This window comes from Malania oleifera, chromosome 6 (assembly GCF_029873635.1).
Source record: "Malania oleifera isolate guangnan ecotype guangnan chromosome 6, ASM2987363v1, whole genome shotgun sequence".
NCBI lineage: Eukaryota > Viridiplantae > Streptophyta > Magnoliopsida > Santalales > Ximeniaceae > Malania > Malania oleifera.
In genome coordinates, this window is record NC_080422.1 from 79,981,529 (window position 1) to 80,008,141 (window position 26,613).

The window sequence follows — 26,613 nt, forward strand, 5'->3', positions numbered from 1 at the left end:
CTCTCATGTATTGTAAATCATAAGAAAAGAGGCAAATATAGGCTTATAACTCTCAAAGAAATATTTATTGTGACTTTTTGGTCCTCTAAGCTTAAGTATGATAAGCCAAGATTAAATCACGAAAAATATAAAACACTTGGCTAAGTAATTAGAAAATGAAAAAGGGCATTAAATGAGTTGAGTGCATAAGTCAGGGGGAGCATTCATCTTTCATATCTATATTCATTAAAATGCTCCCAATTTTTATTTATGCTTATATGTCTGTATGCTTTTGTGAGAACAACTCTACACTAATCTCATAACTATCCGTTGCTAGTTACTATTCATATCATCTGTTAGCTAGTTCATTTCTTTTATGAGTTGTTGATTGAACTACTGAAAAGCATGCTTGTGTTGAAAGCCTCCTGTATGGCGGATGCAGTGTTATAATTTGCATGCTAGTTGTGGATATTAGGTTGTGACTTGCTCTATATGATTTATTTGTTGAAAACAACCTACTATTAGGTACAAGTTTTATAAGAAAAACGTCCAATTTATAGACAGTATGCTTTCAAAATTTCGGTAGATTTTTTCTAATATAAAACTTTGTACAAAGATGATTATGATAAAACAAATGTAAAAATATTTTTGAAAAGATGAGTGAAAACTAATTGAAAATTATATTTCATCCTAACATAATCATCAGGTAGTTAAAAGAGCTCAACTCCATTCCTATAGAAAGATCATAAACGACTCACATGTATCACTTTCATTTATTGAATATCGAGGCTCTTTAGAAAACCCTAAACATTATATCCAGTACTTAAAGGCTTATGATTTGATATGGAATGTTCTTAGGTCATGAACATTATTGCACGCCTCAATATATACTCTCTGATGCATCTATGATCTATAGGGACAACTATACTAATCAAGTGACAAATGCAATTGACAAATACTCAGTATAGTTGATTTTAAAGATTTGGATTGATGGCTTATACTACTTGGCATAATGAAATAATTCTCTATCCAATATAAGCAGTTTGTTGCATCTAAGCTATAATTCAAATCGATAGGGGGAGCATCCAAAACTAAATTTCTATCTTTTTATGCTCACCAACTTGTTTAGCTTATATCTGTTTTTGAAATCATGTGTGGCATGTGCTTAAATGTAATGTTCTTATTGAAAATCATAATTTGAAATGTGTTGATTTGCCACAGTCATCTGATTTGCCATATGGTCTTGCATTTGTCTGTTAATATCTTCTTTAGGATCATCATTGTTGTGGTTTTCTGGTTATATTTCAGTTTGTGTGCTTAATTAACAAACTAGAAAAATGTTGCTTGCTTGCATGATCTTTAAATTTTTTTTGCAAGCAACCCCCCCAGTACTTTAAGCAGACATCATAAGGGGAATATATATTTATATATATATATATATATATATATATATATATTGTAATACTTTATGGTAAGAACTAATTTCAAAACTAAAACTTTTTCTCTTACCTCATTATTATAATATACATATATGGTTTTAAAGTCACATAACTGGTTTAGTAATTACACATAAAAATGCATGTGAACTAGTTAGATCGTGTTTATGCTCAAACCTATTTTTTATATACCGCATGTCTTTAAATTCAAATTTTCTGCGGGTCTCATGAAATGCTTAAATTGCAATGGTTTGAGGATATTTCTGGTTTAATTACGTTTTTCATGTCATTTAAATATTTTAATAACCAGATATATAATTTGTGTGCTTAATTGCTAAACCTGTCATTGCTTTGTACTCTGAATTTGTTTGTGTTATGAAATGCATGATTATCATATCTCTTGCATGATTGATATTAATGCATAATACCCAATGTCTTTGGCTATTTATGTTTTTAGCCTTTTTTGTTATTGTTAAAAGGGGGAGATAAAGATAAAGCAAAAATTGGGTAGTAGTACTTGAAAAAATTATCAGCATTGAAATATTTTTTTTTTGTATTATGCATATTGTCAAGGGGAGCCTTTCTAGGCTATACTGACTTTTGCATGTTATATTTGTCATCATCAAAAAAGAGAAGAATGTTGACCTCATAGGTCACACACGATTTTGATAATAACAAATACTCAAGTATTTAATGACTATTTAGTTCATGTGCATATTTATATTACCAGATACACTGATAGCACATGAAGTAAAGCATGAAGACTCTGAAGATTATTTTTATTGTATTTTATTATTATTCAATTCGGGTCTGTAATAGTAGCTAGGAGAAAAAGGTCTTTAATAAATCTCTGCATTACATGCACGATATGATAGGTAAGCTCAAAAAGACCTAGAATGACTTAGGACCCACATGCATGCATAAACAAATGTGTTTATATGAATAAGGTTAATGTATAAGGGGATTAGAACTGAAACGCATTAAAAATGCATGTTCGGTCGACCGCACCAAAATGTATAAGAACATTTGGTTGACCGAATCGGTCAAAGGGCAACGATTTGACCACAGTACGGTCGACCGAACCTTGCCAAGATCATATAGCTTGGTCAACCGAACTCCTATCGAGTCAATAGGTTGACCTCTCGGTCGACCGACCAAATATATATAAGCAAACCTAGTCGACCAAACCTCCCCGAGTCAACAAGTTGACCTCCCGGTCTTCCGACCAGAATTATATGGACAACTCCCTGGTTGACCGAACCTCCACGTGGGAATTGCCAACTGCCCCGTCAACTGTACATCGTAGTTCAAATTGACCCAATTGACAGAACCGCGCGAAATTGGAAAATCGCCCTTGAACCATGCAATTCCAGTCGACCATCCTTTCAGTTCAAATTTCTCCCGGTCAACCAAACGCAACCACTTGGTCAACCGAACCTTAAGTTCGGTTGACCGGTGCTCTCGAGTTAAAATTTTTTTACCGAGGTTAAAAATGTTTAAATAGGGTTAACTTTACTAAATTGTTTTAAAACAATTCTAATAATTCCCTACATGTCTTGAACGGTTATAATTTTGGGGAATTCTATATATACCTCCTCATTTGCAAAAATTAGTCAATGATTAGCAATCTTAATTAGCAAAAATCCTCTAAAATTTAAAAACTCCTACTTACATTTTTAAGCCTCCTACACTCATTTTTACTCACCTTTATTTCTTAAATCTTTGTATAAGTGTGCTTGAGTGTTCTTCTCATAGGCTTAAGCTCTCTCTTGTTCTTGTTGATTGAAAGTATTTTATTAGAGAGCAAAGCTTTAAGTTTCCCTATGAGACTTTGTTAATAAGTCTTCCTTAGGAATACTTCATTGGGCTTTTGGGTTTTGCATTGTCATTGCAATACTCAAGGAGTTCATATTGGATTTTGATTGCTAAAAATATTTTACACATCATTTTCAAAAATATCTCTTGTGCTTGTCTTTGAGAAATATATTTTGAGATATTTGCTTGAGTGCTAAAGATCTTTGTTGCTATACATTTTGATTGAGATTGTCATTTGAATACAAAGATAAAATAAAGTTTTACAAATCATTTTTGAATATCTCTTGTGGTTTATTTTGATAAAAACTTTTGTTGGGATATTTGAAGTATACTTGTGATCTTTGCTAGTGCACTGTGATTGAGAATATTATTTTGACACAAAGATCCTATCACTTACACTATCACATACTGATTGCATTATTTGCATAGATACTAAGACTACACTGAGCTTATCTTATCATATCATTCGATAGTGTATTGATTGCATTAGTACATAATTTGCTTAGTTGAGAAGCATATTTGTTGTACACAAATTTTATTAAGAAATTTGTTGTATTCCAGGCGTGGCCTGAAGGACAATAATTTAGCCTGGAAGGATTGTGTGAGTTGAGGTCAGTCCTGTGTTACTTTGACCTAGTTGTAAAGGTTGAGGTCAGCCCTATGCTAATTGACTTTGTTGTTTAGGTGCCGCTCCACCCGTTAAGTGAGCTTATAGTGGTAATCCTTGTGCTTGTTAACCAAGGCGGGGACCTAGGCAGTTTGCCGAACCTCGATAACATTTCTAGCGTCGTCTCCTTTACTGCTTTATTGTGCATGCTTGGTTAAATTTCAATTGCAATTTAAAATCCGTTGTATATTTACATTGATTTATTTTACATACACTAGATTGACCTTAGGCTTGTGTAATACTGCAGTTAGTGGATTGATCTAGGGGATAAATTTTTTAAATACCAATTCACCCCCCCCCCCTCTTGGTATTGCACCAAAGCTAACAAATATGATGCCCCAAATGATTTGAAGCATTGCATTGGCCCATGTGCATTGAAAAGTTTAGCCCATTTTTGAGGTTGTATGCTTGAAATATAATCTATTTGGATTGAGGATTTGGGCTAGCTTGGAATTGCAAATTAAATGTCTATTCATGATGAGGCTTGTTATTGAATGTGAGGTTCTTTGCTTAAAAGGCAAAAAAGGTTGCCCAATAGGATCATTATGTTAACAATGGTTCTCTCATGTTGGTCTTTTCCCTGATTATCTTTTTTATTCTTCTCCACTCCTTCACAAGGAAGTCTAGAATTCTTTTATATAATTATGGCAATCATGATAACTTGAGGCCATACTCATGAGAAGCTTAATCTCATGCCCCTTTGTTTCTGGCTCCAGGAAAATATCTTAACCCAACCTGCCTATTATGTAGTGCATTGCTTGCCCTAATGCATTATGTTCTAAGTTTTCCCCCTTTTCTGCTTTGAATTGACCACTTCTTGGTTAATCAAATCTGCTTCAGCATATGGTGCTTGGCCTACTCTGTTCTTGCTTTGAGCTTTCAAACTGACCAAATCTGCCTTAGTTTGCAATATTTGAAATTATAGCATAGAGTTAGGTACCAAGCATGGTGAGATGTCCATATTAGGATTATGGAAAAATGGTGGTGCATACATTGTGAAACATCACATCAAGGGATTCTTAATAGAAATTAAAACCCTTAACTCACTTTTGACCTTAGCTCATTTCAAATTTTAATAAAAAAAATGCAAATTATAACATGTCCCCCGAATTAGGGTGAATTGTTTGGGAATTTGAGAACCAAACAGGTGCTTACTTGCAAAGTTTCAAGACTTGTTTGGCAGATGATGGCTTTACCGGTGCTCGATCTTGTGCCTTTGTAGTGTTAGCTTGAAAACTCAATCAATTGAGAAACTATCACTACTACTTCTGAGCCTCGACACTTTTACTGCTGACCACCAACTTCGTCCAGTGATTATTGCATGAGCTCTCCTTAGTTCGCTATCTTATGTGTTTTATTTTTCTTTATTTTTAATTTTTTTTTCAAAGGTCGGCCCTGCTTAGATCCCCCCCCCCCTTTTTTTTTTTTCAAGTTTTTGGTGTCTAAGCCAATTGGATTTCCATTAGGGATTTGATGCTTGCTCCTGATGATGCTTCTTATTTGGTTGTGAACCTTGTATGCTTTAGTCTTTCAATCCATGACTATGATTTGCGCTTCATCAGCTGATTTGCTTAATGTTCTAACCTCAAGGTGGACTTTGAGACACAAGATGAAATGTAGGTTGGGGTAAAGGTTTAAGAATAAAAGGAAAACTATGGCTCAAAACCATTCCCCAAAGATGATGACTTTGCCCCAAGTGGCGTAGAGAATTGACCGAATTTGTTACATTTAAACAAGCTACCTACATACTTTTTTAGGGTCCAATCATGTTGTAGTTCAGATCTATATTATTTTAGCAATTCATTTGAGGTATGAAGGCACTTGCCAATCAAGTCAAGAATTTTCCTTTGGATAATAATGTAGGTTGAGGATGTGGGTTAAAAAAAGATAGGATATAGGAGGCACAATATCATCAATTTCACAATGTCAAATTTTCCCAAGATCACCTATGTGAGGTATAGCCCTTCAATCTTTTGCTTTTACTTTTGGTCTCCTTTTTTTTTCTTCTTTGAAACATAATTACATCTATTCATCTCTCTTTTGATTTTTCATTTCTTCCTTGATCTGTCTTTTCATGTTTCTTTTATTTTTCTCTTTGTTTCTCTTCTTTTGCTCTCCTTACTTCTTCTTCTTTTTTTCTTTTTTTCTTTTTTTTTGGTAGGGAAATTTCTTTTTTAACCTCAAAATTGCCCCAATGTGGGGGGTGATCCTCTTACAAGTTTTTTAAGAAATGAACATTTATTGGTTCAAAGGGTTGGCAAGGGATCTTTTAGGTAACAAAAATGATAGCATGTCGTCATTTTGATAGTGATCACTACCTCAACCGAATTTCCAAACATTACGGCCCCAATACCCAAGGGGAATTTCGTTAATTGGCTTAAAAAAAAATTGGCTTTGTTGTTTAAAGCTCTAAAGGGCAAAAAAATTGTAGATTAATGCATTATTTGGTCATTTAGGTATACTGGTCAATAAAGGATGGTCATCTATCATATGGTCAAAACATTGAACTCTCACCCAAAAGACACAAATCATAATCAAATGACTAAATAAACCTAACATTATTGATTTTTCCAAAAGATACATGCAATATCTTTATTGAGGCTTCGTTATATTAACCATGTCTATGTTTGCCAATAGCCATATCCATTCAGATAATACCTTCCTGACAACATAAGCTCATTCCTTATTCAAAGTTCCCTTTAGTTTGCTTTGCATATTTTCATCATTCTCCTTGAAAACTTATTTGTGAATGTGGACCTCCTGCCTCCCTTTTTTTTTTTTTAACACTTTGCCTCTCCCTTTCGCAAGGGACTTTTCCATTCTAAGCAACCTTGCACACAATACTCCTGAGGATAAGTTTCTTCCTATGAATCTACCTTATTGATTGAGCCCTAAAAAACATCCTTGGTTATATTCACACTAGTAAAGCCATTTTCCCCAAACCTACATAAAACGATAGAAAGACAATACAACATTTGGCACAAATAGGATTATAAGACATGTTATGAAACGCATCTTATGTTATTTAGATTTGAAATGCATCATGATTGCAAATATGAGTTCAAGAGGGCATGATCTCCTTTCAAAACATTACAAAAAGGGTATTTTGAAGCAACTTAAGGATTAAGAATTGTCTTTTTTTCATATAAAGCCACCACCGAATGAAGGTATATGCTGATAACTAAGAAGGACTTCCTCTCAAGGCCAAATGGACCCAATCTCTAACGGCTTCAGTGTTTCCCAACTATTCTACTCTTAGCTTGATTTTTCTCTAGTGCATTCACTGCTATCTCTCCCTACTCATTTCTTCATTAAAAGATATCTAATCAACATCTCTTAGTGATTGCACCTTGTATTTAAAGGGTCAACACCTCTCAATCGAATGGTCTGATGCCCTAACATGATAGTCACATCTGACATTGGCATCACACCATTTTGGATAAGGGGGTTGCAATGGTGCCCTTGGTATTAGGATGACTAGATGACTTTTCACCAATTGCAAGAACAAGACCTTGTACAACATAGGTATAGGTGGGAGGGGCCTTCCCCTTTTCCTTTTATGGGCCCGATGCTGCTATGTTGCTTGTATAGCCAACTGCCTTTGCTTTACCACTATTGATGGTCCGTTAGGATTCCCTGTTGTTGGGCAAAGTTAACAACTGGATATTGTGAAGCCTTGATCATCTTGCTAGTTTTGTTCCTTCTTTGAGCATATGCCTCTAACATTTGCATTTCATCCTTTTCCTTTTCCCACATTTTTTTATGTAGGCTTACTCACTGTTCAAATCACTACTTTTCCTTGTTTCAAATGCACCCTCAATTCCTTCCCCAACTGCTACAAGGCTAGCAAAGTTTTTTGGGGCACACTCAATAAGGCTTTCAAAGTAGGGGTTTTCCAAAGTTTTGATGAACAAGGAAATTGCTTCTCTTAACTCAATCAGCAGTTGTAACTGAGCTGCCATTTCTCTCCATTGATGAGCATATTCCTTAAGTGATTCATCAGCATTCTTTTCCATACCTTGTAGAGTCAACCTATCGGGTGTCATTCCGATCATGTATTTGTATTGGGTGATGAATGCATAAGCCAAGTCTTTCTAGGTATAGATCTTCACTTGATCTAATAATGAATACCACCTCATGGCTGCCCCTGTGAGGCTATCTTGGGAACAATGACTGAGCAGCTTATCGTCGTTATTGGATTACATAGACATTTTTCGACAATACATTTTGACAAGGGTGATTAGGCATTTTGAGCCATTGAACCTTTCAAATTCAAGGATTTTGAATTTTGGTGGCAAAGTGATGACATCTAGGGTCAACCACTAATCAAATGCCTCCACTAGATTGAACACATTGGCTTGGCCCCTTCTATAACTCTTGACCATTCTTCCAACATTTCATATCTTTGACTTAACTCTTGATCTCTGATTGGTTTTTTGGCCTTAATTCATTCCCTTTCCCTAAAATCCGATATCAAAATCAAAGGTCACTACCTAATCTCATGTCCAACTTGTTGGAATCCTTGAGTGAAGTGTAATTTGGATGTTGTATACACGAAAGGGTGCAAATTTGGTCAATTACTGGTCATCATATTCATTGGTTGGGAAAAAGGTTGTGCCCTAACTAGCGTGCCTCCAGGAGGAAGCAAATTTTCTAGTTATATGGTCTATTCTTGCGAGTTTTGGTTGCACTGCCTTTTCCTTGTTCATGGCCATCAGCATATCTACTAGCTCACTTATCTATTCTTTAATGTGGCTTGAATCTCCTGATTAACCTTCTCTCGACTCTATACTAGCCCTATCATTTGGCTTTCCGGACAGTCCTGCATCAAATATCCCAAGTTAGCCTATGGTGCTCAATACTTGTAATCCTTATACTTGTACTGAATTACATTGATCGCCTATCCTCAAAAGGGTTCTACAATGCATCAGTGTGACCTTAATTAAAATTTCTATAATGCATGTGGATGATGCATGAATGTTTGACAAACATTTGACATACATATTCATTATAAGCGCATCTTTTTAATGTTGACACTCTTTTCAACACTTAAACAATCATTGGTCCAATCCTTTTAACATATTGTAATACAAATAGTGATGCATTAAAGCAACACTTAATTTTATTTAATCATAAAAGAAAACCATAAGTACAGAAAAGACACTAGGGTTTTCAACAAATAACAAAAAACTAATTGAAATTTCAAATTGAAAAAATATATATTGACAATTTTTACAAAACACAAAAAAAATAAAATAAAGAAAATGCATTTACTTAATCCATTATTAATTTTCTATATAATTTTGTGTAAATATCAAACTTTAATATTTGTTTTGCATTATATATTTAAATATAATTCATTCATTATATTATATAATTTTAATTTTCATCTCTCTTGTCTATTGTTTTAGGATTTGTTGTGTTCCCATAGAACCCATGCAATATTCTATTGTACCAACCTTCCCGTAACTGTTCCTCCATTTTAAATTTGAAAAAACACATGTATGTGTATGTATACATTCACATTTTAACTTTAAAATTTTAATTATGACCATGTATTAAATTTTTTTTTTTAAAAAAATCTAAATTCTACTAAAAATCATCTAAATATGCTAAAGATTATTCACTTGTAATTACATGCGACAAAAAAAAAAAAATGGTACCTCAGTTTGAAACTATAGAACTTCATGCCCAGCAACAATCCGGGTGTGAGTTTTTTCCCTATTTATTCTTTTTTTTAAAAAAATATATTAAATAATACCTTTCTTAAGAAAATAATTCTCGGAATAGCCCTAACGTAATCTCGCTACTTCAAATAGCGAGATTTATCACGTATCATTTCGAAAATTATTTTCCTAAAAAAGATATTATTTAATATATTTTTTAAAAAAATGATAAATCAGGAAATAAATTCTCCAGCGTAATAAATCAGAAAATAAATTATTTTATGGTGACGAGATTTGTCACGTGTCATTCTGGGAATTCCATTAGAAGAATTTATTATCCCAACAATCAATCATGGGTAAAAATGGTTGAAATTATTTTTGAAATTTAATAAATATATACTATACGATATAATTTTTCTCCACGAGAATCATAGAATTAATTTTAATTAATATTTATCAAAATTATAGAAATATATATACCGTGTTACATTTTTGTTTACATATATTATAAGTAAGTTATTATTTTTCAGTCGCAAATAAATTTATATCATATGTACATGTTCATAATATTATTGAAGTTTTTCATACAACGTGCAATTTTTATAAATATTATATTATTCATATGAATTTATCAATAGTTGTCAATTATACTGAACAAATAATATAAGATAATGTGTTAAATTGTGATATTATTAATCGATGACAATTAATATTAATAAAAATACATAAAAAAGTTACACCAAAATATTATTTATATTATATATTTTAATGGTAATATTGAATGAAATAGTAAATTCCAAATATGATTTTCCTACGCACTTTTTTTTATTAATAATAAGGTTGTATTTATATTCAATTTCATATTAAAATAATATATTATTTTAATTTTGTATTGTTATAATTAATCTTAATATTTGAATAATCTTATAATCATTATCTTAATATTTGAATTATCTTATAATCATTATATATTATGAAATAGCAAATGATATTTGAATTATCTTATGCAGAAGAATTTATTTCCTGATTTATCATTTTTTTTAGCAGAAAAATTTATTTCTTGATTTATTTTATTTTTTTAAAATATATTGAATAATATTATTTTTTTTAAAAATAATTCCCTAAATGACACGTGATAAATCTCGCTACTTCAAGTAAATTGAATGCTTTAGAAAAGAGGTGGGGAAAGCATAATGTATCCCTGCCATCAACATGGGAAAGCATATGCATTTGTGATCAACGCTTGGGAGTCAAAAGCAGAGGCATAACAATCTTACGGTTCTGTTTGGCTACAATCCTCGCGTGTCTAGGGTTGAAAGACCAAATGGACTCCATAGATTTTACTTCATGGGCAACTGAGGCCCAAGAAGCCGTGGCTTTGTGATGGTCCTCGGGATATTTCCACAGCCCCCATCCACCACTTAGAAAGAAAAAAAAAAAAAAAAGATTCACAGGAATTTTACTATTTAAGTAAAGCATGCTTAATACATCGGTATGTAAATCAAAGGGCCATTTATTGAAAGGAGGCTGGAGCAAAGTATGCCAATAATACCTTAAGGTGTGACCCAATGGAAGAAAGCTTGGATGACTTTGATGATTGCTCCCCTGACTTGGAGTAGAGAGAAAAGGTGCTTTTTGAAGTTGTCAACAGATCTTGATGCCCTGCATCTGTAAAATCTTCATTTTAGCCAAGGAACTGATCCCCTGACAAACTACCTGAAAAGAATTTTGAATAACATAACAAAATCATGGAAGAACATAATAAAAATTCCATAGATGTTTTTCGCTCCAGCAGAGAGTGATATGGCAAAATTAATAAGAGAAAGCTTGGGTTCGGGGAAAAGGAAGGCTTGTCATTTTTTAACATATGAAACAACATTTTAGCGATTGTTTCATATGGGGACTTAGGGAACATGCTGCACGAGGAAAGATTACAAACATAAAGATTACGAGCACAGGTTCACCCACGATATAAAGCATGAAGAAGATCCTCTTATTCCATATTACCTGAATACTATGACGCTTAAAAATATAATGGATTCAGTAGAACACTTCAATCCATGATGAAGAGATTCAGATTTCCACAGAATTCAAAAGCAAGTGTATTTTTTTTTTTATAGCAAACGAGATCTTATTGATAAGAGGAGAATTTACAAAAAGGAGAAAAAGACTTCTCCCATCAAAGCTCTGGAAAACTACAGAAAAAAAAAAAAACTAATAAAACAATCACTGGTTAAAAAAACATAAAAATCAGAGCAGAAGATTCGTCCAGTCTCGCTAAATATCTGAAAAAATAACTCCCTTAAAGCAACCAAACCCAACCATAATCCCCATAGCAGAGCAAAAATATCACACTTCCAGTGTCATCCTCTCCTTCCTTCTACCAAACCCAAGGAAATCGACAACAATTCCTCCAACATTGAACAGAAACAAGATTTGTCCATCACACCAAATAAATTATTCCAGATTCTCCAGGCATAGTCTGTGTAAAAATAAAGGTGCAGTTTCAGAATTCAAATAGCATAACACAGACATTTGGAGATAAGGCCTTCAAAGGTCTCCTAGACTGCAACAGGTTATTAGCGTTGATTTTATTAAGCACAATCAGCCATATGAAAGCCTTAATTTTTTGAGGAGCTTTTGCCTTCCAAATAAAATAATATATGGGGCAACAAGAATTAGAATGGGTCAAAACTCAAAAACAGAAGAGTAAAGCCCCGAATGATCCAAAACCCAGGACCAAGTATCCCTAGCTGAAGAAAGATGATAGATGTTCAACATAGATAACAAGGATGAAAGTTCCAACATTGTTAAGAGGTCTTCTGAAATGAAAATTCCAAGAAACCAAAGGGGTACCCAAATCAACCACAAAGAAGGAAATCATATTATCTTGCCCTGAGCTCAAACAAAAGAGTTAGGGAAAAGAGGTGGCTAGAATATCATTCTCCAACTACAGATCTTTCCAAAATTGAATCCAAGAATCCATCCCCGCCACAAATTTAGTAATAGGCATAAGCAAGGGATAAATTTGAGAAATATATCTCCTAGGGCTCTCTAATGAACATCTCAAATTAATATTGGTAAACACCCCCCCCCCCCCAAAAAAAAAAATAATAATAATTTCACCCACCCCATACTTGCTTCTAATCACTTTATGCCAAAGGGAGTGATCTTCTAAGGGAAAACGCCATAACCACTTCGTTAGGAGGGTGACTTTTTTAGGCACCAAATTTCCAAGACCCAGCCCTCCCTCCAATTTAGACTTACAAATATCATCCCATCTTACTAAATTATCCCTAAAACCCCCAACCCTAGACCACAAGAAAGCCCTCATGATTTTCTCAATCTTCTTAGCGATCCCCATCGGCATTCTAGAAATAGACAAGAAAAATAAAGGGATACTAGATAGGCATGTTTGGATGAGGTCAATCCTAGAAACTCTCTCCACTACTGAATTCCAAAAATCTGCACATCTAGGATTACCCCCCAACGAGACCCCCAGATAAGTCAAGAGGCCACTCTAATATACCACAACCCAGAACAGAAGACCACTTCCTAACTTAACCAACAGGCACATTAATATTCACTAAACCACTCATCCTCATATTTATTTTAAGTCCCAAAAATTCTCTCAAAAACTTTGAGGATACCCAGAGCAGAGTCAAAAGAAGGGTTGTAATATTCTAACAAGAAAATGGAATCTTCTGCAAACTGAAGATGAGAGACCACAAACCCACTTCTAACCCTTTAACCAACCCCTCTCCACTATTCTGCTCAACACATTGACTACCAAGATGAACAAAAAAGGGGAAAGAGGATCCCCTTGTCTAATGCCTCTCAAAGCCCTGAACCAAGACCTTGGTTCCTCATTCACTACAACCGAGAACCACACGTTAGACAAACAAACCCCTATCCACCTGCACCAACGCTCACCAAAACCCTTTCTCACAAAAAAATTATACAGAAAACTCCAACTAATTCTATCATAGGCCTTCTCAAAATCCAATATGAAAATAAGATCCCTCCCTTCCTCCTATGAATATCCTCCACTACCTCTTCAGCCACCAAGATAGCATCCACAATTTGTCTCCCCCACACAAAAGCACTTTGAGCTGTAGAAATAGTTACCCAGCACCGCACTCAGCCTATTAACTACAACTTCGGTGATAATTGTATAAACACTAGAGACTAGACTAATAGGTATGAAGTCCTCTACCTTAATGGATCTAGATTTCTTACGCACGAGGACAATAAAATTAGAATTAATGCTATTACTCAGCCTCCTGTTCCCATAAAATTCGGCAAAAATTTTAAACAGGTCATCCTTAATAATATCCCAGCAGTCTTAAAAGAAAGCTAAATTAAAACTATCCAGACCCGGAGCCTTATCCCTACCCATCCTAAAAACCTCCTCAAATGGTCTCTCTAACCAAAGCATCTGATCTCTAGAAATGGGATTCCACTTTAACCCCTTGACCATTGGTCTCCAAGCCTCCTCAGAATAGAGATTTGAAAAAACAAAAAAAAAACAAAAAAATTGGAGATCTCTGAAGCAACCCCATTAGGATAGTTAATAATAGTCCCTCCCGCCACCTCCAGCTCCCTAATCTAATTTTTCCTTATCTTACCATTAGCAAGCCTATGAAAGAACCAATATTACAATCACCTTCCCTGACCCATTTGAATTTAGCTTTTTGCCTCGAGCTTCTCATTTCTTTAAAGATCAGCTCTTCCAGCTCATTCTTTGAAGAGATCCTTCTAGCCTCCTCATTCTCCAAGAGAACTCTATCTAGCACCAATATATTTCTTTATTTCTTCTTTCGTATATTCTTCTTGTTTTGTTTTAAGGACATTTGGCAAACATTCAATTAATATATATTTAAGAGTGACTAAACACAATATTGAAAACTGGGAAATAGAACTGATGCCAAATGGCGTCAAACCTGATTAAATGCAGTTTTTCATTTTTAGTAGTTACACAGAACTTCTCAAAACTACATTATTTTAAAATTTGTCAGCTCAGCACCAGGAAGGCCAAATATTATATTTCCAAATGATTTTCCCAATCAATGAGTTACCTATTGAACTTAGAACTTACATATCAATAAATATCAAGGACTCTAATTAATGATTTGGGGCTTGGATGCCGGATTGGAATGTTAATTTTATACACAAGCCTAAGACGTAAAAGAAGAAATTTTTAGAAAAGAAGAACCTCAAATAAAAAAGAAATTTAAAACAAGCAACATTCATTAATAGTTGCATGTGCATGCCTCACACAAGCATGCAAGAACACGCATGTGAATTGTAGTGGAAGTTCCTTAGAAGTCATAAACATCCGTGACTATATGGTATTTGCTAAAGCAAATGGACTAACTACAGCAGCAACAGGATCAATAATTCTTGTTATAACTCGTTCTGTTAATACCATAACTGTTATTACCATTACTTGTTCAATTTGAACATAACATTTACCAAGTCTTTGGCATTACATCTACAATACAATACAGAATAAGATTGTGTGTGGTTTCGAAAGACAAACCATGGAAAGAAGATTGAAAAATGCATTCCAAATGCATAAATGGAGAAAAAATGGAACATTATCAAGCAATTCAGCAGTCATGTTAAGATGGAAGCCATACTTCTCATCCTACATGACAAGAGTCAAGATCCTCTCCTCTGGCAAAGTCAACATTACCACTAAGTAAAAATTGCAGCTACAACCCTAAATATTGACTCTTGAAAAGAAATAGTTAACACAAGATATTTGAATGCACTAGCTAGTGGGGATTACTTCCTGCAACCATACAAAAGATTGACCTGCTCTTCCTTTCCGATTCCTACAACATCCACACCATTCTTGTCACAAGCATAGTTGTTAGAATTTTACGATTCTCAATTTGATTCATATGATTCGTATCAACTCCATACCAAATCGACTCAAATCTTACTAGAGAATCTAAAAAACTATTGAATCGTTGCCAAATCTATCAATTCACCTCATGAATATAACGAATCGATCTGAATCTATCAATTAACCTCATGGTCACTTGACTCGACCCTAAAAACACCTTAGCAAATAACTCCCAAGTATAATAGTGTCGGCAAGTAGTAATTAAGGAAGTCCCTAAGTCATCTCCACAGGGAACGGTATGGTTGAATTCCAAATTTAACTATTATCCAAAAATGAAGGAAATTAAACTCTACAACTAACTAACATGTTATTTACAAGTGAATGGGGTTTCCGGACATAGTCCGAAGATGGTTCTTTTTTTTTCCTTTGTATGAGATTGATAAAACATGTATTTAATGGACTAAAGGGAATTAAAACGCAGCATGTTTATAAACCCAAGTTAAATGTGAAACATAGTCACGTAACAAGTTTAGAATTCATGCACCAATGCCCTTGTGACCAACATTATTCTTGTCCCTAAATTATAAGAAATTGCGGACGTATGTTGAATGAATAATGATTATCTTTGCTTCGAGGAGTTAAACCATATTCAACAACATCATCTAATCCTCCTATTTCCAACAATGAATGACCAAGTATAATGTTCATGTTCTAAAGGACATTCTTTCAAACACCTTGTGTGCACCTTGTTATTTAACTAAGTCTTAATATCCTTGTGTTATAAAACATCCCACAAATACAAATCAAACTTAACCAACTATGCAAAACCAACGCAACAAAAATAACTCCTTCAATGATTCATTCAAACAATAAAGTAAACGATAACGAAAGTAAACGAACAAAACAACCCAACAATGATTCATTCAACCTTTAAACATTCAAACAATAAACTAAAAAGAAGAAATCAAATAATCTAATTAACTAATCAACAATAAAACAACTCAATCCAACAACAACTTAATCAAAACAATGTATTGAAATAAACATTAAAGTAAAGAATACAAAAGAACAAAAGATAGAAGAATGAAAGGAGAGGAGAAAAGAGAGAGGAGTCTAGGGCCAAACTTCCTCTCTAGGTTTGGCTGCTCCAAAACCTTCACCCTGCAGCTGCTCCAACTTCCTTCAATTGCACTCAAAATAAACCTCAAAGTGAAGAACACAAGAACAAAAAGCTAGAAGAAAGAGAGGAGAGGAGGAGAGAAGAGAAGAGAAGGGGAGTCTAAGCCGAATGGATGCACGCGGCTGCTCCCAAACTCCCAGCTGCACTGCCCTCAATCTCATGGCCTCCAAACCTCCTTCAAACATACAGCCACACACCTTAAAACCCTCATTTTTCTTCCCCCCAAGCTGCCCTAGCCGAATTGAGTCTTCTCCTTGTAGGCGCATGGGCCTTCATTGCGTGGCCCATGCCTTCTTTTCTCTCATGCACAGCTGCTCTAGCAACCCACACACACATGCACGGCCAGCCCTAGCTTAAAACCATTTTTGTTTCCCTTCCCCCAAGCTGCCCTAGCCATGTGGATTCCTCCTTGTATGCGCATGGGCCTTCTTTGCATAGCCCATGACCTTCCATTCCTCGTCTATGTTAGTTTTGTGCTAGAAAAGAGAAGAAATAGAACTTCGCATCTTATGTTGCCTTCACAAAACCATTCTTCACTCCAGGAGTATACTGTTCTGCTATTAAGGGAAAGAACACTCACTGGCTGAGGTGGTACTTACATTTCATTGAGTTGTTAAGATTCAAGAGTTGGTTTTTGTGGTAGTTTGTTCAGTTATTATCATTTTTTTTCTATTTAGTCTGTGAAAGAATATACATTAAATATTAATTTTTTTTATCTCTTGACAGACAACAAAAGTTCAATTTTTTATTATTTTTTTCTTGATTCTTTCCCTTAAACAACAGAAATTCATTTCTTTACTAATATTTCTCGACTCCCTCTTAGTTTTCATTTGCTTAGGGAAAGCATACACATGAAATATGGAATTGATTCAAGATTCTCAATTCCAAAATTGGAATTTTGGTTTGCGATTCGAATCTTGATTTGACAACTACGGTCACAAGATATTCATGACCATCAATTATGTCCATCTCCAAGAAAAATAATAGATTTAAAAATTAAAATTAAAAATTAAATAAAAATGATGTAGAATGTCCAACTTTAAATCCTTCCAAAATGGAGGGACAATTTCATGTTGTTGCTTACTGTTGGAATTAGTGTATTCCCAAGAGGGGGGTGAATTGGAAATTTAAAAACTTTTCCTCCTAGGACAAATTAACTAGCAGCAATAATACACACCCTAGATATCACAAATAATCTACTGAACAGGTATTTAAACATATAAAGCAAATTAAGTATATAAATCAATCAGAGCAATAAATAATAACATACATGTGCAGTAAATAAAGTGCGGAAATTAAAGAGTATGCACAAGATATGTTATCGAAGTTCGGCCAATACTGCCTACGTCCCTGTCTCAAGCTCACAAGTAAGAAAATTCCACTAGTTGCTCGCTTACGGGTGAAGCGACACCGTTTACAATACCTTACAGGTTGGTGCACCTATTTCTCCTAAGCGGGTCTGAACCAATCCAGTACTCTCCTAACCGGGTCTGAGCAAATCCGAGATTATTCACAAGATTAGTCTCCCTCTTCCGACAACCCATCGGGTATACAACAGATAATTAAATAATTTGTGTACAAGAAAATTTGCTTCTTACACTAAGCAGATAAGTACCACTATGCACAATACAACAACCAATGCAGTCACAAATGATAAATATTTATGCTCAAGTGAGATTGATCAAGTTATGTATCAACTCTCAAAGATGTGTGTATAAATATGTATATACTTGAGAGTAGTACCTTTGATTCAAAATATTATAATCAACAAATAATCAAAGGAACTTCTAACATCCTAATCAAATATCTCAACAGATATATTTTCAATATTAAGCACAATAGAGATTAGGATCTATGGACTTAATCTCTCAAAAGAATATATCAATCAAGTAATATGAGAGATAATGTAAATATAAATCTTTGAATTATATAAACAGAAGTCAATAAAATGTATTTCAAAGATTTATACTTTAACTATCTTTACCTCCACAAAAATATTTTCAGCAATGAAATCAAGAGATAATGAAGATTAGCTTCTTCAAAAATATTTTTGCAATAAGTGGAAAAACTAGCCTTTGAATCTTACAACAAAGATGCAAAGATTCTCAAGCTGAAAAGAGTTATCTCAAGATAATACTTACCAATGAAATAATCTAGGATCAACTCAAGCTAACTCTCTAAAAATAATTTTAACAATAATGAATAAGAGAGTATAAGCTAAAGAAAGACACATACATACATATATATATATATGGCCACAAGAATTAAAAATAATCACTCTTCAAGTTTGCAATGGATTTGCAAATGAAGAGGATGAAATAAATGCTCTCTTATCAAAAATGATTTTGCAAAGAAGAAACAAGAGAGTGTGCAGATATGCTTGAAAAAATCTAAGTATATAAGCAATAAAAGCACAAAAAATTTAGAGAGAATTTTTCTTAATTTAATTACTAATTTCTCCAAATGAAAGGATATATATAGATTTTACAAAAAAATATAACCGTTAGGGACAAGGAAGTCATTTTGAAAAAAGATTAATGGAGTTTAATTAATTTTAACCTCAGTTAACCACGGTAAAAATCTGGCAACCTGAGTCGGTCGCTTAAAGCCAAAGGTCGATCGCCCAAACAGACTCAATAATTTGAAGCTCAAAAACATGTTCGGTCAGCTGAGAAAAGGATTCGATTGGCTGAGCCAAGCGATTTTCCTCAAGGTTTCGTGGTTTCGGTCGCCCAGTGAATGGTTCGGTCTACCAAACTTTGAAGTTCGATCGACCGTGGTCATTTTGACCTAAAGGAACGATCGCCCGAGGCAAGTGAAGAAGTCTCAATTTCTTGGTCGGTCAACCCTGGACAATACGTTCAAAATTAGTTCGGTCGCGCGAGCCATAGTTAATAGTTTAACTTTAGGCTAGTTTGGTCGACCAAGGCATTTATAATGCCAAGATTTGGTAGCCCGAGGCTATTCAAAACTGTGCATTTAAGTTTTATTTAGCCCTTGTGCTTTTTAAACCCTATGTGAATAAGCTTGCGGCAATTTGGTTAAAGGGTATTGGTTGACTGAGGCTTTTTAATTAAGTCTAAAAACCCAAGGTCAGTCGACCTCTGTCTATGATCTTCTGATCTTCCCTATGGTCAGACTATGGTCTTTGAGCATAAACCTATCATGCATGAGATGCAATTATTACAGACCAATTTAAATGCAATACAAATTAAAAACAAATGTCTTATATATCTTCTTTGCTCTTTAATCTTTATAGAAAAAGCCTGATCATATGAGTTTTATGCGTCTTTGGCTTCCATTCTCAGTCCCTTTATGTATGTGTTGAATTATAATTTTTTCAATCACTAGATACACACATAAGTAACTTGCGGTTTGTTATAATCAAAACCAGAGAACGGACTCAAAAAGCCAACACTTATAATTACAAGCAAACAGAGAATTAATTTACTAGAGTAAAAGTGCTAAAATAAAACCATCTGAACGGCAAACACAGCCTAAATACCTCAAGTAAATTTCACTAAGTCCATATCAGGAAGCCAAGCTCTGCAAAACTACTGGTTCATGCAAATGTGATAATTCCATCCACACCAACAGGAGGAGCTTCTATATCTTTTCTGAAGCACTTCTGAGATATTTGAAGCAACCTGCAAATGGTTTTCTAGTCAACAGTAAGCATGAAACCACAAATTAAAATTTGTTGTGTAAAAGGACTAAATGAACTCCACATAAATGCTTCAATTCATACAATAACTCAATATACTGAAAAAAATTTCTGACCCATTTGCAAAAACATCTACCAAAACCAGAAGAACGCACAATGCACTCAAAGATCAAGAAAATATAATTGAAGATCCTTCTAATCCATCAGAATATGAAATTCTAAAAAGCATTATTCTGTTAAGAGGAGAATCAGCAGATCCTTCAAATGCAAAACCCTCTACCAGATCCCATTTAGAACCCAGAGACCTGACAGACACATCAAACTCTTTCAGCTTCACAACCCCTAGGCATTGACTTTTCTCGCCTAATTAGACCACTGATCATAACTCCAGTGGTCTAATTTGGGCCTAGCTTTTCTTGAATCTCACTTAAATTTCAATTAGTTCATAAGGTAGTCCAAATCCAGCAGAAACTCCTGATTCATGCAAATGTTAAAGCTTTGTCATGTCATCCACACCATCAGGAGTCTATAACCTTCAGAAACCCTTTTGAGATAATTGTAGCAACCTGCAAATGGTTTTCCAGTCAGCAATAACCATGAACCCACAAACTATTATTACAATTATTAAATTGTTTGGTCTAAGATGAGAAACCAGTGTTTGAAAACTTGGACTTTGGATTTTGGATTTGATGTGTGAGGATTTTAATATAAAGTAAAAAATTGTATTGAGTTTTGTCCAAATTCATATAAATCTACGTCCAAGGCCTGAAATTCATGCCCCCAAACACTACACAAATGAATGTTCGATAAAAACTTCAGTTCGTAGAATAGCCCAATGCACTGGAAAATTTCTGACCCATTTACCAATAATCAACACCAAAACCAGAAAAAGAATTTAACTACATCAATCGAGACGTAAAGCACCCAAAGCACAAGAAAAGAAAATTGAAGATCTTCTAATCCACCGGAATATGAAATACCAGTAAGAGGAGAACTGTCACATGCTTCAAACATAAAACCGTACTACTTGATCCCATTTAGAACCAGAGATCTGACAGATACACATCCTAACCTTTAACAATTGCTTTGCAGATCCAAAGCATTGACTTTCCTTGCCTTGACCACAACTCTAGTGGCCATACCTCTATGTTTAAAGCATTATAACTTTTGAAAAGTTCCACTAATTTTCAAATTTTTTGGATCTCACATTTCCTCAAATTCAATTTTTGGCTTAAGGCTTCCCTAAATATTACAATTAGGAGAATTGACTCCTATTCAACAGCAAATGAAGTTAAACTGATCAGCCAATATACTAGAAAAAAAAAATTTTAAATAACAGAAGATGGAATCCTGTCAGCATTCTTCTCTTACAGTTCTCTGATGATAAAATGACATGGATAGAGGATGAAGTAACAGAAGAAGTAGGTGAGAAATTATGTTGCATTGCCCCTAAAAATTAACTTGCTTGCCAATGAAAGTAGCACTATTTTATTGTATAATTTATTTATAAGGAGTTGATGCACATTTATATATCAAACTTGATAGTACACATTTTTTGATACAAGCATAGGAAACTTCAGTTGCATCCCAAAGTAGATAATTGACAAAAACTTTGGCATCCATCCAATCTTGCTTCTCATGAGTAACAATCCAATACAGGGGCAAACCCAATATAAAGCGCACCATTCTCGACAAAAATAACAACCAATTTCGCCCAGAACTGGTCAGCTCAGTCTGAGTGTTTCATTTGGGAAGATAACATTGGGATTTCGTATATGGGGATCCAGAGCTGCAAGTTCCTTACATTTGCCCCCTTTACCATGAACACGAGCTGAGATGCTCCACAATGTATCCCCAGACTGCACCTTCGTAGTTGCAGCAGGAGCAGTAGATTTAGTCACAGCTTTGGACTTCATAAATGGATGCTTACTACTTTTCCCCATTCCATTAGCGAGCAACCAACGAGACCCAGATTGCTGCTGAGTTGAAGTACCCCACAGCTTCTTCTTGCCAGGCTCAGTCTTGAGACTTGCAACGTGGACTTCGGTAATTTTGAACTGGGGAATTCCTTCCTCTTCCCCAGTATTCTCTTCTTTAGTCTTCTTTTTTTTATCTTCGTTTGCTACTAGCTCAGTCTCATCCTCATCATTATTTCTCCTGAGTTCAGAAACTGTGCTGTATATTTTCGGCTTTGGTGGGATGAACACTCTTTCCACTTGGATAAGAGCAAGCATTGGTGTACCAACTGGCTCATAGTTTCGCAGTGGATCACGCAGCTGCACCATTAAAGCTACAGTGAAGTTGTTTCCCAACAGACCACACCTTCTACTAGAGCCCTTACCCCTTTTCTTCTCCCGCTTTGAACCCCCACGGATCAAGTCTCTGCAATTAGCATGATGAGCAGCAAGAATTTTAGAAGTCCGCTCGCTGATTTGATCTCCATCATCAATTTCACCAGAATCCAACCTAATCCATTCATCAAGTGTTAGAGATAGGCTCATCATTCCATCATCTTCATTGCCAGTATCTTTAATGTCTAAGAGTTGCAAACCAGCAGCTCCTTCCAAACCTAGGGAACCACTTATGTCGCCCCTCTTCCCTTCTAGGGCTGAGATTTCCCCGATGGATTGTGAACTGATGTTTGACGGTGCATCCTCATCAGACATTCCCGATTGTATTCTTAATCCCTCAATTGAGAGTGCTTCAATCTTGTCCATTGCCAAAGGAGCAAGTTCTTCTAAGGATACATATTCTGAGTCCATTTTGTGGCCTCTTGAGCTTGATTTAATGTCATTTGTTGGCCTGGATAAGGAGGAGTTGCCTTTAACTTTCTTTCGCCCACTGGATAAATCTTGCCCATCTGATTCATGCTGCAACAAAGCTTGCCTGCAACAAGATATACAAGTAAATAAATAAATAAATGCTTTCATAATGGGAAATATAGTGCATCAAAAACTCCACCACGCAATCTCAAAAGCTTGACCTCACAGACCTCTCAGGTGCTTCCAAATGAGTTGCAGTTTCCCATGCCATCTGCTGCACTGTAAACCCAGTGACATCTTCCAAAGGCATTAATTTGTTTGCCTGCATAGAGAGCTTTTCAATTCCAGCTGAGGCCAATCGCTGTAATATCTCCATTATACCAGATCCCATGTCTGCCGGTACTACAACTGGACGAGATGCCTGCATGACCAAGCTTCCCCCGCTTTTAGCACTCCTGAAAAGTGCAGGATTCATGGACCGCAAAAATCCTCCACTCTCTGTCTGAACAAATGGACCTAAGCCATCTCCAAGAGGAGGCAGCTGTAGAGGATCTTCAGGAGGAAGATCTATTGGGCTCCCAAACCCACCAGAGCTGTTTGGTGGAGAATGTTGGAAAGCTTTCTCATTCATGCCCCATTCACGCATCAATGCTTCAGTCTCCAAGTCTTCTAAAGTTTTGGCCCTTGTTTTATTACTATCTGACTGAGTAGCTACACAGTGCTCATCCCCAGCAGCCTGAATCATCGATGATAGTTCAAAATCCTCATACAAGTTTCCCCAACTAGGCCCAGATGCAGCTTCTTCCCCTGATTGAACCTGGTCCCCATCACTAAGACCAAGATCAAATAAAGAAAACCCACTGGATAATGTATCTTTTTCAAATTGTCTCAACAGACGCTCTCGTGGAGAATCTGGCTCACTTTCAGAACTCATTCCAAATGGACTGTGCTCTATCCCCATCATAGTTAAGAACTCACTTGCCACAGATTCTGTAACATCATCTAAGCTATGCGATTTTCTTATTCTATTCAGTTTTAAATTGGATTCAACCTCTACATGGTTCTCTAGGTCTTCTGGAGAATCCAACCCTGCTGACCCCAAAGTCGACACAACGTTTAAAGCTGACTCTAATTCTTTCAATAGTGATTCTTTGGTGCAAACTTCATCTCTAGAGCCATATTCACATATCACAAGATTGTCTCCAAACCTACCACCTTCTTCATCCTTGGAAGGAAGCTTACTCCCCTCTTCAGGGCCTGCCCCAAAACTACTGTAGTTTTGAACACGATCAGGAGTTTCTACAAGAGAAACCTCCGCCACCTCTAAAATATCTTTGTCAGATTTCACTGATTCCTTTAAAGACAGCTCAATCCCGTGCTCTTTCACAGAGAAGTCATTATCATCAACATCGTTTTCAACATTTTCTTTACCTGAATCAGGCAAAGAGCCCAGAGAATGCTTCAAAGGCTCGGCAAGTTCAGTGAAAACATCAAATTCAGGTTTAGCATTTTCTTGACCTGAATCAAGCAAAGAGTCGGAACTTGGTTTTAAGGGCTCAACATGTTCAGTGAAAACATGTTCAGGCTTAGCATTTTCTTGACATGAATCAAGCAAAGAGTCAGAACTTGGTTTCAATGGCTCAACATGTTCGGTGAAATCATGTTCAGGCGTAGCATTTTCTTGACTTGAATCAAGCAAAGAGTCAGAACTTGGTTTCAAGGGCTCAACATGTTCAGTTGAAACATCAAGTCCAGATTTGTTATCAATTGAGGTATCCAATTTATCCTCATCCAATGTCTGATAAAGATAATCTACTGAACTAGAGAGCTCTGACCTTGATATTGGCAAAACCTCACGAAGAACTTTTATGTCTTCTACAGACCGAGATAAACCAGGAGATTTTTCACCGGAGATAACGGGAAGACTTCCAGTGCGTCGCATTGAGCTCCTATTATCACCTTGAGTAAATTTTGTCCCACATTTCACCGGGCTCGTGCTATTCTGCTTCAATTTCAACATCTCAGGAGCATTCAGGCCTACAGCTGGCCTACCAGGGTTATCATTTATAACAGAATACCCAAAACTAACATTCATGACAGCCCCTTTTGCCTTGCCCGATAGCTTAAAACTTGTAGTCCACTTACCAGAGCTCTTCTCCTCCTCTAATTCCTCTAATGTAAGTGGAAGCAACCTCGTGAGATCAACCCGGTGCTTACCCAAATCAACATCAGGAGCACCAAACACGGAAACGTAAAGCAAGAAATGTTTTGCTTCATACTTCGCTGAATGGTGAGGACCGTTCCTGCTACCATACACCGAGCATACGTGCGTCAATTCTTCTTCAAACTCGGCGATTCGTTGAGAAACCCTAACCGGGCGAGTTGCTGACCCTCCATCCCGTCTCTTCCAGTGCACACAGAGCTTAATGCTATCGAAACTTGGGGGCAGCTCTTCAACAGAATGGACAAGGAGGGAGAAACAACAGTTGAACCTACGATTTCGGATATGGGACAAGGCCTTCAAAGGCTTCCAATTCCAGAAGGACTTCTTATCTTTGTTTGATGGGTTTTCATTTGGTTGCTTGGGTTTCGATTTTGAATCCGATATATGCGTTTTCCCGACAGATTTGGATTGAGAACCAAGCGTGGAAATGGACCTGTTCGAACGGCTTCTGTCTGGATAAATGGCTTTGTTTATAGCTTCAAGTTCCCGTAACAACTTCTCGTTCCCCAAATCCTCACCCCTTTTCTTCCTGGATTCGACTTTCGACAACATCATCTGCTCACGAAATAAATAAATAAAAATATATAGAAAACATGTAAGTTAATACACAAAAAAATTACAACAACCCAGCTTGTCCATGAAAACTGAAGGAATTATAATAAATTTTTGCATCCAAAAACCCAATTTATTCATGGAAAATGCAGCGATTGCAGCGAAGGGCCGCCCGACCGAAGCATGAACTTAAGCCTACAATTAATTTAACCAAAAGAAACGCTTACTTGAACTGAAAATTTTGGGCCGAAACAGAACCAGAAACCCTAGATTACTCCATCGACTATGAAGGGAATCCAAAGAGGGATTCTACAAGGAAGAAAGGAAAACAGAAGAAGAGAGCTGCTGACAAAATCGAAATCTCACAGGATGAGCTCCGCTGCTTCGACCAACTCCCTCTCTCTCTTCCCTCTCGGCGTCTTCATCTCTCTTCTTAAATTCAAAATTGAGAATCGAGAATAACGAAGAGAAATGAGGGTAGCATTTCCTTGGCGCCCCCCGGACTTTTTAAAATTATCTTTTGGACTTGCAGTTCTGGAAATTCTTACTAATCCCAACACCTTGATTATATTCTTCATAAATAAGGAATATATATATATATATATATATATAAAAGCAATTTAATAAATTATTTTTTATTTAAAATTCAAATAAATATTTGTAACTTTTATTATCTCCTTAAAATAGTATATTTAAAGATATAAAAATTTAAAAACCTTTATAATTTTAATCATTTTTTAACTCATCATTATTACAAGGCATATTATAACTTAAAATAAGACATTTATTCACAAAATTTGAGTGCTTATATCTA

General features: G+C 35.5%; 1 protein-coding gene across 1 annotated transcript; it reads right to left on the reverse strand.

The window, feature by feature from the left end:
* Window positions 1-21,722: 21,722 nt before the first annotated feature.
* LOC131158859 (protein PLASTID MOVEMENT IMPAIRED 1-RELATED 1) lies at window positions 21,723-26,243 on the reverse strand. The gene is made up of 3 exons (XM_058113775.1): window positions 26,027-26,243; window positions 23,254-25,802; window positions 21,723-23,147 (listed from the first exon to the last, which is right to left on the reverse strand). Exons 2-3 carry the CDS (start codon window positions 25,800-25,802, stop codon window positions 21,986-21,988), a joined length of 3,711 nt encoding a protein of 1,236 aa, XP_057969758.1. The 5' UTR covers window positions 26,027-26,243; the 3' UTR covers window positions 21,723-21,985.
* Window positions 26,244-26,613: the final 370 nt, after the last annotated feature.

Bases quoted from the DNA above. Each gene is read 5' to 3' on its own strand.
- LOC131158859 (XM_058113775.1), bottom strand. From the start codon at position 25,802: ATGATGTTGTCGAAAGTCGAATCCAGGAAGAAAAGGGGTGAGGATTTG. The intron at 23,148-23,253 runs GTCTGTGAGGTC...ATCTTGTTGCAG, and splicing joins CATTTGGAAGCACCTGAGAG to GCAAGCTTTGTTGCAGCATG.